General features: G+C 35.3%; 1 protein-coding gene across 3 annotated transcripts in view; it reads left to right on the plus strand.

The window, feature by feature from the left end:
• Positions 1 to 11610, plus strand: part of LOC142337063 (uncharacterized) — a 69988-nt gene extending 58378 nt beyond the window's left edge. For all 3 annotated transcript variants that reach the window (XM_075386128.1, XM_075386126.1, XM_075386125.1), the window contains 2 exons: positions 7276 to 7443; positions 11377 to 11610. In XM_075386128.1, coding sequence (XP_075242243.1) covers positions 7276 to 7443; positions 11377 to 11523 — 315 coding nt within the window. In that variant the 3' untranslated portion in view covers positions 11524 to 11610. The remainder of the gene's footprint in view (positions 1 to 7275; positions 7444 to 11376) is intronic.
• The last annotated feature ends 823 nt before the right edge of the window (positions 11611 to 12433 follow it).

The following is a 12433-nucleotide window of genomic DNA, read 5'->3' on the forward strand; positions in this document are numbered from 1 at the left end:
CTGACGGAGTTGAGAAGGGTAGTCAGTGGACTCTTGACGGGCTGGAGAAGGCAGAATATTTGTCATTTTGACCTTACAGAAGACGCAAATCTGGTATAGAATATCCAAACGCGGCTGGACATACAAATCTATGCTTCAAAACTCAACGTCATCAGCCAGTTAAGGATTGCACTGCGAGCATGAAAGATACTGACTTTAAATAGACTTTAAAAAAAAGTTTAAAGGTGAGCTGAATGAAATGCATATGCAGTTGAGTGAACCAAAGCCGAATCTACCAGATAACTACAGCTATGAGTTGGGTCGACTTACTCAGAAGAGCAACGATTCCAAAGGGACCCAAACCGTGAAAGTTTGTATAAACAATCAGAAGATGAAGAAGTTGACAAAGATTTTGAGAAGATAGTTACAGAAATCAAAATCGAATACTTATATGGGAAAAAAGGATACTTACAAGCGGCATCAGCAAGTGGCAAACCGAAAGAACCCCCGAAAACTCCTGTGGGTTTGAAACGCTGCATCAAATTAAAAAGAAGTGTGATGTCTAAGCAACAAAATTCTACCTGGACCCGGCTCACTGTATCGCTGGGTTGCAACATTGTTTAGATTTCATGAAAAAGACTGGATGGCCGATAATGGAGTCAATGTTTCTGCCACTTCAAATTCTTGAACAGGGAATGGGTTGTTTGTGATAGAAAGGGAGACCGAAAGTTAAGGAACTGGTGCAGTTATACGAGTTCCGGTGTTGCGTTTCTGGATCAAAAAGTCATCCACGTGCGCAAAAACGTCCTCAAACGAGTCGGCATTGAGAACGATGATGAATTTCCTATCGCAGCAAAACTATTTCACAGAAACATCCACTTGAATGATCTAATCAAATCAGTTGACACACCCGAAGAAGCTGTCACTTTCTTTAATCAGCTACAACGTCTTCTCTCCCCGCATGCATTTGAGCTGAAGAAATAGGCGAGCAATATTGATGCAAAAAATACATTGATACCATAAAACCAATCAAGATGATGTTGATCCAAAGGCAGAGGGATCTTCTGCACTTGGGCTCAAAAGCAATGTTACTCACAATAGTCCTCAAGTCCGCAGAGGTACTAACAACTAAGTTGAGACTCCTGTGACCCAGAGAAAAAGCTTGTCTATGGTATCTGCAGTAATTGATTCAAATGGACTATTTGCTCCTTTCACTGTTCAAACGAGACAATATCTGAAGAATATCTGCACTAGATATTGAAAATATTGGAACAAGGGAGTGGAACCTAGAGTGCAAAAGATAATTTCTTCTTTCAGCAAAAACTAGCACGGATAGGAGATACTTCCCTACAGTTGAGGACAAAATTGAACTTCGTTTGTCTGCTGACACATCTGAAGTCACGATATGCGCAATAAACTATCTGTGTTCTCAACGAAATCAAATCTCAGCTGATTCAAAATTAGTAATTGCAAATTGCGGAGTGGCACTGATGAGACAAACCTCACTTGAAACCGCAAGCAGCAGTCACGACATTGAGATTGACGGAACTGATTGTCAAAGAACACTATACACAGTTGCCAGAGAGATAAAGAGATGGTATGATATAACTAGAGTGCTGGAATAGATACACAGCTTTCACCGCAAACACCCAGTGTCCGTGGTATATCAAGTGGCTCAGATACTGAATAGAACTGATGTCTTACAGTGGAAAAACATGAGAGATGTTTACAACCCAGTGGATGTTGGCAGCAAAACAGATAACTTTGTGGAACTCAAGGGACGTGATTGGCTAACTGGACCGGCCTGGTTGACGCAGTCGGAAGTGAATGGCATTAGCAAGTCATTCTGGTCTTTTCTTCTGACAAAGAAAACATACCCGAATCAGTCTTCATAAACAACACTGAAGAAACCAAATCGGACTCTCAGTTGGAGTGATTCCGCCATTTCAATCATCTTTCTATTACAATGGCTCATATAAAGCAAGCAGTGAAAAATAACAAAACTGGAAGCCAAAGTACTTGGTTTTGAATAATGAAGAAGAAGAATTCAAATACAAGGAACTTAAAAATATTGCCGGCAGAAAAGTTGGCTGAAGAATTGAGCTCTCTCGAAGCTGAAGAAGAAAGTCAACAAACGCTGAAAAATTTTCATTTCTTGACTATGCTCCATTCAGTGTTTACACGAGACAATATCTGAAGAATATTTGAACTAAGAGTTTACAATATTTGCACAAAGGAGTGGAACCCGGTGAACTCCCCGGAGTGTACCCCATGCAGAATTCTTAGAATGGAAAAGACAATTAAGTACTTGCAAAGCGCAGAGTGGCACCGATGGGACATACTTCGCTTGGAATTGCAAGCAGCAGTCACGGCCGTGAAATTGAAAGAACAGACTGTTGAGAAATCTATACACAATTCCTAAAGATATCAAGATAAAATAAGATAAAACAAGTAATCTTTTTTGTGGACATCACAAACTTTTTCTGTTTATTTGAGATTGCTTGTATATTTTTATTTTCAGTCTCTACATTGTCAAATCATAGCTTCTTTTTGACAAAAACTTTTCATCGTTTTTTCTATTTTTGAGATATTTTCTCAGAGTCTTCATTCGGAGAATCCTGAATGATCATTATAGTATAGTTTTAACAGTTAGCTGTTTTTCAAATGGTATCTAGTCCTTTTATTGTTTCCTTGGATTTTTGCGCTCATCGTTTAATTTGAAACGGTTCTGTGTTAATAAGTAATAAGTAACCTTATAAAAAATAAAAATTTGCTTTTACTTCATTAAAGACCTTTTTTGTTTCATTGAGTAGAATAAAGAAAATGCAAATTAACCAGTCGCCTCAAACATTAAAGTTTGAGGAATTGAATTTTTAAATATAAAAAAATTCTGTTGTGTTTTTCATGTCAATTGGGGTACAAAAATGTTGAACATTTTAGCGAAGTTACCAGAAAACTAACAATTTTCAGATTACTTGTAGTTTTCACTTACAAAATAAGATATGTTCATTTGAAAGAATGACAGTGAGAACAACATTTCTTATTGTGAAAAAAATACTTTGAAGTTGTTTTTAGTAATCAATGCTCCATGTAACTGTTGAAAGGAAAATTGTTATGTTCGATGCGGTTTAACTAATAAGATTTTTGGTCGGTTCGAGATGTCAGCACCCAAAAGAGCTAATATTTTAAGAGTTGCGATGAATACATTGAACAGTTTCAGAAATCGTAATTCTTAGCTTTGAATAAGTGAGTAAATTTTGCCGCTTAAAAGTTTGAAGGTGAAGGTCTATTGTCGGCTTTTAATTTCAGAATACCATAAATGGCCTTAATTGACCGTTCCTTAAGGGAACTAGATTTTTTCATGAAAGTTCAAACTGGTTGAAAAGTAGTTGATTATGGGCGATGGTTGTTTTACAATTCAGTTCAACAATGACATTCGGTATTTTGCGTTTGCAAATAATGTTCGGACCCCGCTCATATTTTTGAGTTAATTGTCTACCAATTGAGAACGAGAAACAAAACCTTCAAAAACACAAAAACTCTTCAAAATAACTGTTTAATGAGTAATTTGTCTTAACTGCAAACCGTTGAAAGACTTGGAGAGCCGATAATACCTGCTACTAAGAATCTACAATAAAAACAACAAGCAACAAAAACAGCGAAACTTTAATTCTCGTGTAATTCAAAACCTATTTCTTTTTTGAAAAAATACTAACGAAGTCGAAACACATCAGATAAAGCCTAAACTAAAAAATCAACTTGGACTTCACCTCAAAGCAGAAGTGACCGTTTCTTAATCAGACGTTGTAGCAAGCCAAAGGAACAAAATCAAAAAGGGGCGAGGTCAACCATCAGCTGTCAACTACAAATACTAGATAGAGTCTTATGTAACTGCATTGGAGCGATTGGGAGCTTTTATTAGAGAGAAAATGAATTAAATAATGCCATCATGCAGATACTTGCCATTGTTGTCATTGGAAGAAAAGACAAACAAGAACATAAAATAACAGTTAATTACGACCATAATTCAATATCTAGTTTTTAAGAACGCTTAATAAAAAATAAAAAGGCAACACCTAATACCGGACAAAAAACCAATTTAGTATCATTTCAAACATCAATTAACATTTAAACGGCATCAGCAAAAACAATTGTATGTCTCATGAAAACATGTGCAACTCGTCCTTACTGAGACTGGGTATCAAGAAGACAGAGAAAGAAAGAAAGAGCAAAACTTGAAAACACTTTTACATTTTGAGAACAATTTCAAATTAAAAAACCATTTGCTCTCAACCGAAATTTTTGGATAAGTTCTTTTATAAGTTCAAACAGGGAGCGATTAAGATCGTTCTTTATGCAGAACTTGGCATAAAACTACATAAGCAAGTGACAGAAACGTATAAAGATCAAGTTTTCACTTAAATTTTGGGAGGAAACTGTCAAAGTCATTGAAACCATGTGCTGTTCATTAAAGCCGTTATATAGGACATCTCTCATAATCAAACTATTGGATATCGACATGGCTGTTGTAGTATAACACAAAAACCAACCATGAGAAATACACAAATGATCAAATTTTTAATAAAAAAATTAGTAAATAATGAAATCTCAAATGATTTATGCAACCTGAAGATAACGGCACCACAACAACACTAATAAACAAAAACCACTAATAACAAATTTTTTTCTGTAGAAGGAAAAATAAGCTGTATTCACATTAGAGACCATGTTTCACATAGTCAGAAATGAGATTTAAAAAAATCGCCGACATTCATAAACTTTGTGAATTTTTCAAACAATACACTTTTAAAAAACGTTCAATTTCAAGGGAGGCCAAATATATTTGAATTACATTTGGTCTCCCTTGAAGTTGAACCTTTTTTTTCATAAAAAGTTTTGCTTGAAAAATTCAGGAGACTAAATCTTAAGGCATCAAATTTTCAACAAGTTAAAACAGAACTCAAAATTTGACAAACAATGTTACAAAAAAAACATTGTTGAAGCCTTCAAAATCATAAGCAATCCATTCAAAAGATTTTGAGTTTAATTGAGGTTTTTCTGATTTTTTTTGAGCCCTCTTATCATGGCAACTCTGCGAAAAAGACAACAAAAAATGACCACTAGCAAAGACGGGCAGCACATATTTTTTAGAATATTTCTGAAACCACAAAGCGTCATAACCATAAAACCATCACCTCCAACAAAAAACAACAAACATTTTTGTTTGCTCTGCCAAAAGTGGATGACAGATGTCACTAATAAGAGTAAGATACAAGTTGATAAAAAGAAAAAAATAAAAAGGGCAGAAATCACCAGGTCGACCAGAAATTACAAAACACTAAATTTCAAAGTCTTTTAAACATTTAGCAGTCAACTGAAAACATGAACTACGATTGTTTCTGTCTCCAGAGAAAACCATGACCTGCCATTAACCAGAATGTGCGTAGGTTCAAAAAAGAAAGACAATTTCAGGAAAAACATAAAAATCAATTATATTTTTTGCAAGAAAACGATTTATAAGCCGTAAAAACTATACGCTCTTCAATTTAAAAAATCTATTTCCACAAATACGCTTTTTTCCAATGCTTATATGAGCTGTTGTCAAAATCAAAATTGGACGAGCCAATAGACACAACTTTCAAAATTGGGAAATGTCTGAAAGTAAAAAAATATATTTAGAACCTCTGGTATCGAACAAATGAATTTAACAATTAAAAACAGTTAACTGTAGAAAGGAAAGACTGTCTGTTGAAATCAGACGTTATTCGCTTAACACCTTCTATGTGTACACATTTGTCTGCCGTCAAGCGTATATGCGACAAGTTATTAGAGTCGCAATCGCACAAGGCAGCAAAAACGACTCACAAATGGGCAAATAAACAAAAATAAGAAAAAAAATATTTAGAAACCTTGGTAGAGAAGCAATAAAGCAATAAATTGAAGTTTAGCTCCCCAGGATGAAGATACGATTTTTGTTGGCTGAGACTAAGCAACAGGTTGACAGAAATTTGATAAAACTGCCAAAAGACAAAAAATAAACTGAGATCTTCTTTAAACAAATAAATTCATGTGCATAAGAGCCATTAGATGTCCATTGAAAGCTTTTCATATGTTCAAGTATACCATTTAAATAAGCCAACCGGGTCTTTTTGTATTGAAACTCAGTTATGAGACTGCAAAAGAACAACAAAGGCGGTCAAAACAGAAGAATTCGAATCGAATTTCATAAAAAAACTTTGTTAAAGTCATAGAAATCGTAAAATTCTCTGTTTAGCTAAAAAATTTGATCATGGGGTCTTATTTTGACAAAAAATGTGAGTTTGGAGTATTTGATTGTTCAGTGGAAAGTTTTCTTGGCTGTAACAAACAGATAAAAAATTCCTAAATTATTTTTTTTTCGTCATTGCCTCAATGGAATCAAAACATTTTTTATTGTCATAAACCACGATGAGACATAAATTAGCCCCTGGATGATGCGACCATGTTCAATTATAATAGCTAATTGTTCCATTGGCAACCAAAATGGATACTTTGGCAACAAAAGTCAATTTGTCAAAATTGAAAGATTCGTTGTGGATAATGATTGTTGAAAGTTAGCAAAAAACCGGCAACACTTTTATTCCAGAACACAATTTTGGAAAAACTAACTACAATTTTTTGAGTTGATTCAAACGTATGGCAGCTGTTTAATAGCTGTATCTCCGGCAAATGCGGAAAAAATTGGCCGAAAAAGCATTTGGGGTCATTTTTGATGAAAAGAGTCTATACTTTGGAACAAATCAGCAATTTATAAGCTAAAAATATCGAATCAAAAGAGTCAACAAATCTTCTATTGTTCCTTAGGCGAAACCAATAGTACTATTGTTAGCAATATTAACAAAATTAAATAGCCAAATTAATGAAAAAATGGGCAAAAATTCTCTAAAATGTGAGCAAGGCATCGGATATCATTCCAATGGTCACAAATATTTGAACCTCGATAACTGCATAGAAAAAACGAAATTAAAAAAACCTTTTTAACTCCACATTCTACGCTTTACTGGTTTTCTCTTGATACCAATCAAAACTGTCTACGATGAATATATCGATGGGCCAAAATTGACTGAAAAAAAACTCATATGAGTATATAGTTCTGCACCCCCACTAAAATGGGTCGGAACAAAAAATCATAATGGCGTTGACTTTCTTTCCCTGGAAATTCAATTAAAAACATTTTATTTTGACAAATAAAACATTTTATTTTGACAAATAATCAATTTAATCTTGATTTGTGAAATAATGGCCTGAAAGTTTCAGGCTAAGACATCCTCGTGTTCGTCAGCTTCTGCCAAACAAGATGTGTTGACAGCAATAGAGAGGGCAGAGATCATCAGCAGTAATTTGAACGAGAAACTTCTGCTAGAAGACCACGAGAGTCAACTCAAGTGGCTGCAGGAACACGTGCTATGGGGACCCAATGACGAGGTACTCAATGACTCCATATAATATCGCAGCGGAACAGCATTAGGCCTACAAAAGCCTGTTCTCAGCTGTCTTTTTTCTTGATATTCCCCACGTTTCAGACTAATCTTTTTATGAGCAGCATTGCCCTTTTTTGGTAACTATAGTCACTTTTATGCATATATGAAACCTTCACGGGGGTACCATCATTGCAGCCAATATTCGTCAGGCTATGGTCAAACTGAAGCTATGGTTAAGTAAGAGCTCATCAATATGAAATTAAGTTGGTGAATCTTTGAATCTTTAAATTTGAAATCTTGCTGGTGCAACCTAGGATGTATGGATATGAACAGTTCAATTTGACACACAATTTGACACACAGTTCAACATGATTTACAATTCCAAATATGTCTAAGAGATCCCAAGTTAGAGTCCCAGACACAAGCAACCTCTGATCGAACCCACTGGGTCACACACAAACCCACAAGTCATCATTAAGAAAAAAGAAGTTTGTACAGTCGTATCATCCAGAATTTAAAAAGCTAACTCATTTTAATTATTGCGGGGAGTAAAATCAGATCGCATACTATATTCTGATCGCAGAGCATTAACTAACCATTTTCATTCGACTACAGTTTTTTACCGCTATTTTAGGAAACTCAAAAACAAATTTGCAGGCCCTGAGAAAAAAACTTTCGTTAGAAATTTCATTAATGAGTTTTGTCCTAACCTTAACAAAATATATTATCTTATTCAAAAAAAGTTGAGTACTATAGGTTGGAATTACTTTTTTATACAAATTCCAATTGAGTTTAACATGTGTTAAAGAATGGTCTGGTCATTGGACAAAGTCTGAAGGATGGTCTGGTCAGAGGGAGCGTTGGTCGTACTAAAGTGGCATAAAAAAGTGGATTGCACAAAAGTCCCACAAAATTCTGGTCAGAAGTGACTATAGCTGCAAAAAGATCGCACTTCTCCGTGAGTGGCACGAAGGTCTTGACAATGTCGATTCCTCTTGGGGGGATAGGGGTGCTCGGTAGGGGGGCGTCGACTTGCCTTTCTTCGTGGTCTTTCTTCCGTTGATATTTCTCAAAAACATTCGTCGATTACATCGTTTTCACGTGCTTTTTGATTCCTTGATTTTTTTTCGTTATGAATCAATTTGTTTTGTTACACTAAATATGACAATTTTGCGGTAAATATGATAAGCACCAATGTATGAAGAATTGTTGATCTCGATAGCATTCTTGGGGACTACCCAACCTTTGGGGGTTGGTTTTGGAGAAAAATGTGCCAGCTTAACAGCTGGTCGATTTGAAAGAGCTAAAGTCTTTGATCCAAGTCTTTGACAAGAACCAGCAGTTTTGTTGGAGCCGCTGAACGTTCTTGTCACTCTTCTAATTTGGCTTGAGATTTGCTCCACTTCTTCTTGGTGTCCAACGTTGAGACGTACTCTCTGAGGGTTGCTTTAACTCGTTGTCGTACGTATGTCCAGTTTTATTGTCTGGAGGTTGTCTGGATTCTCTCTGAACATGCAACTGGAACGTTAGAAAATGCTCTGCCAATCAAAAAATGACCAGGCGTGAGAGAATCTCTAACTTCATTATGACCTCTGACATGCGGTGATTGTCGCGCGTTAGCTAGACTTTCGGCTTCCGTAACGATGGTCAAGGAAAAGTCCCATATTAACTTAGCTGATCCAAGGTTCAACAGAAAGAGCTCGTTTCACTATCTGTTCGAGCCTCTCCTGATAATGTAGATGCCTCTTTGGAGGGACCGGGGTGTTCGTTTTTGGGGACGTTGACTTGCCTTTCTTCGTGATTTTTCTTTTGTTAATGTTTCTCACAAGCCTTATTCGACAGCCTTTATTTCATGGTTTCTGGTTCCTTGTTTTCTTGCGCTTTGAATCGATATTTTTATGTTTATACTGGGTATGACATTTTTGTGGTAAATATGATGAACCCTAATGTATGAAGAATTATCGGTCTCAATAACAACTCTGATCAAATGTCATTTCGCTCTGGCACGATTTTCGCGTGGGAAGGACATTATGAGTCCAGAAAGCTAGATGAATTAACTGCATGCCCTTTTTCCTACAGTCTTTGGAGTAGTGTTAAATTTTTCTGTCCTCATCCTGTGCGGCTTCAATCGAGAATCTTTATCACTCTGCAGCGTCTGAAAGCAGACTGGATTTGAGAAAGGAACTAAAAGTACATTCTAGATTTGCCAGTTGATGCACTAAGAAAGTGGGTACAAAGTGGGTACACATTTTCAATGATTTTTTTTCGACGTATGATGACGAATGAAGAAAACTGAAAAAGAAACTTTTGTTTGAGCTTTTCTGGCTTTTTCGAATTGATAGGAAACGTTCTAGAAAAATCATAGAAAAGCTTAGGAAACCTGAAAGCGGTAGTACGTCCAGATGTTTGCGATACTTCCGCTATTCAGAATTGGTTGAGGCGGGAGTGCAAAAAACTGAAGAGTAAATGTATCTCGAAACAAGTTCTGTCGAGGTGATGTTTTCGGGTATCATTTTAAAATTTTCCTGCTTATTTAAAAAAATTTAAAATTCTTCTGAATGATTTGTAAAAGATTTGTCGATGCCAAACATTAACTTGTTACCATCGCGCCATATAATCCCATGTTAGACGAAAACTTAGCTACTGTAAAGTTTTTGCGGAAGTGTTTCAGAAAATGTCAGCTATAATAAAGATTTTGAATGGAAAATTTCTTTGAACTGTTTATTTTGCACAAAATAAAGTCTCCGTCCCATAAATAAAAGAAAATACTCCTTAATTCAATAATGACTGTGAAATTTCAGTCTCGTAAAGTTTTTCATTATGCTTTAGACAAATTTTTCTCACAATCCTTGCTTCAGATGTTCCAATAGTGTCTTTCAGTTCGCGAGATAATTTACTCAATCAAAATGCGTTTAGATTTAATCTTTTTCAATGGGAAAATTTTTTCAAGAAAAGGATTTTTTAATTAGACGAATTTGTTCTTTGAAGTTGTTTTTGGTGGTGTGGTTGGTTGATTATCGTTTTTTCTCTCGGATTAAGATATGAAGATGATAATCGCAATAACTGAGAAACATCCTTGTCATAAATTTTTGCATTGTGCATTAGACAAATTTTCACAGCTTCATTTTTTTGGATGCATCATCGATGTCTATTGATAGAATTGCTATTTTATTTTTCCCTCATTTTTGTTTTCGTCCAATTTTTTTTTTGAATACAACTTTCTGAGAAATAAAAGCCTTTCAGCTTTTCAATTTTGAGTAAATGTTTATCAAAAGTTGTGCAAAAGTGATCTTCGACAAGAACATAGTTTTTTGAATAATTTAGCGAGATGATTTGCGCAAGGAAAATGCTTTTAGTTCCTATCTTTTTTTTGTGACACAAAAACCGAATATCAGTTGTAAGAAACGTAATTTTTTCCTTAAGTTGAATTTGTTCATCACTGTTGGTTTTAGTAGTGTGGTTTATTCATTAGCTTTTGTTTTTGTTGGATCGAGATGGTAATCGTGCCAATGACTGGGAAACTTCTGTGTCGTAAAGTTCTCGTTTAAGCAAACGCATCAGACAAATTTTTGGATGTTTCATTAACGTGTTATGATGAAACATTGTTGTGTTGTTTTCCCCTCGCTTTTGTTTTTGTCCAATTTTCTGAACCAAAATATCAAAAGTTTTGGCAGCAGGTTTTGCATTAAATTAAACTTAGTTGCAACAAATGATAATAATTATCACGCATTAATATGCGTCACCTAATGCGGCGCATTTTTCCAATTTCAAAGATTTTGTTTTAGTACCATATGTGTAACTTAGTTGTTTTCTCAGGATACATCAGAACTTATTAGCATAGAGTGGTAGGCACTTTTATTAGTTTGTATAACTATGAGTATATATTTTGCAGGTAGCAAAAAGGTCTCCTTTTATGTTGATCTCATGTTTTGTTCAGGACATCACTCTGACGTCACATACGAGTGAGTTGGGACCAAGGAAGCTGTTCTACTACGGGCACCTTGTCAAGGTAACGCACACTTGCTCTCATCACGATTGTTTCACAACTGGTACAAAAGGGCAACTGTCTCGATTGTCGTTATAGATTGTCACGTAGAATCGGCTTTCAGCTTCAACAACACAAATGAAAATCAAATCATGGAAAATCGAAATTAAGTGGCCATTGTCGACTCGATTTTGTCACTCTTGTCCACTCTATAAGTAATTCTTTTCCTCATAACGAAGATAGTGTCAATTAGACACAAATGAAAGAAAGCCTAATTGTTGAATAATTTCAGAAATATCCCTATATGCGGACTAAGTCCCCTATTTCAGAAATACTATCTGCGGATTAAGAAGACAATTAACGGTTTTGCATTTACCCATAGCACTGTTCACAAGAGCTATTAAGTTTTTCAATTAGGTCTCAAGTAATTGCAAATAAATTTCGAGCAGTAGAAATTTTTAGAAATAGAGCTAATTACATGCTGTAGTTTGTCGAAATAGGTTACGCTCATGCGTGCCCGGGCCGAGTATTTTCCCCAAAAATAACGGGGAAAAAGTGTAAACAGTCTAAAAATAAAAAGATTACACCCCTATTTATCTATTAATTGAGGATGGAAGAGTATAATTATAAGAGTGTAATTTTAAAAAATAATTGTGTAAGGAGGTAGTGAGGATGGATCCTCCAATTTCCCTCTGTCGAACATGTTACTTTCACTTTGCGCCTTAACCAATGCGCCAACTTATACCAGAATTAAAGGGTTCAATTTGGTAATAATGGTAATTGTTTAAGAATGTAATTTCTTTTAGTCCACCCTAAATTACACTCTTTGCAAAGAATGTAAAAAGAGTGGAGAAATAGAGTGTAAAAAAAGTGTAAAAAAAAGTTTAAAAAAATTACACTCTTCTCCAATAAAAAACAGTGGAATACATATTACACCCTAGTCGCCGCTAATTAGGGATGGATTAAGGGTGAAAACTCGGCCCGGGTGAATACTGGTGACAAAATGTAA

Source organism: Convolutriloba macropyga, chromosome 3 (genome assembly GCF_964194025.1).
Source record: "Convolutriloba macropyga chromosome 3, txConMacr16.3, whole genome shotgun sequence".
Lineage (NCBI taxonomy): Eukaryota > Metazoa > Xenacoelomorpha > Acoela > Convolutidae > Convolutriloba > Convolutriloba macropyga.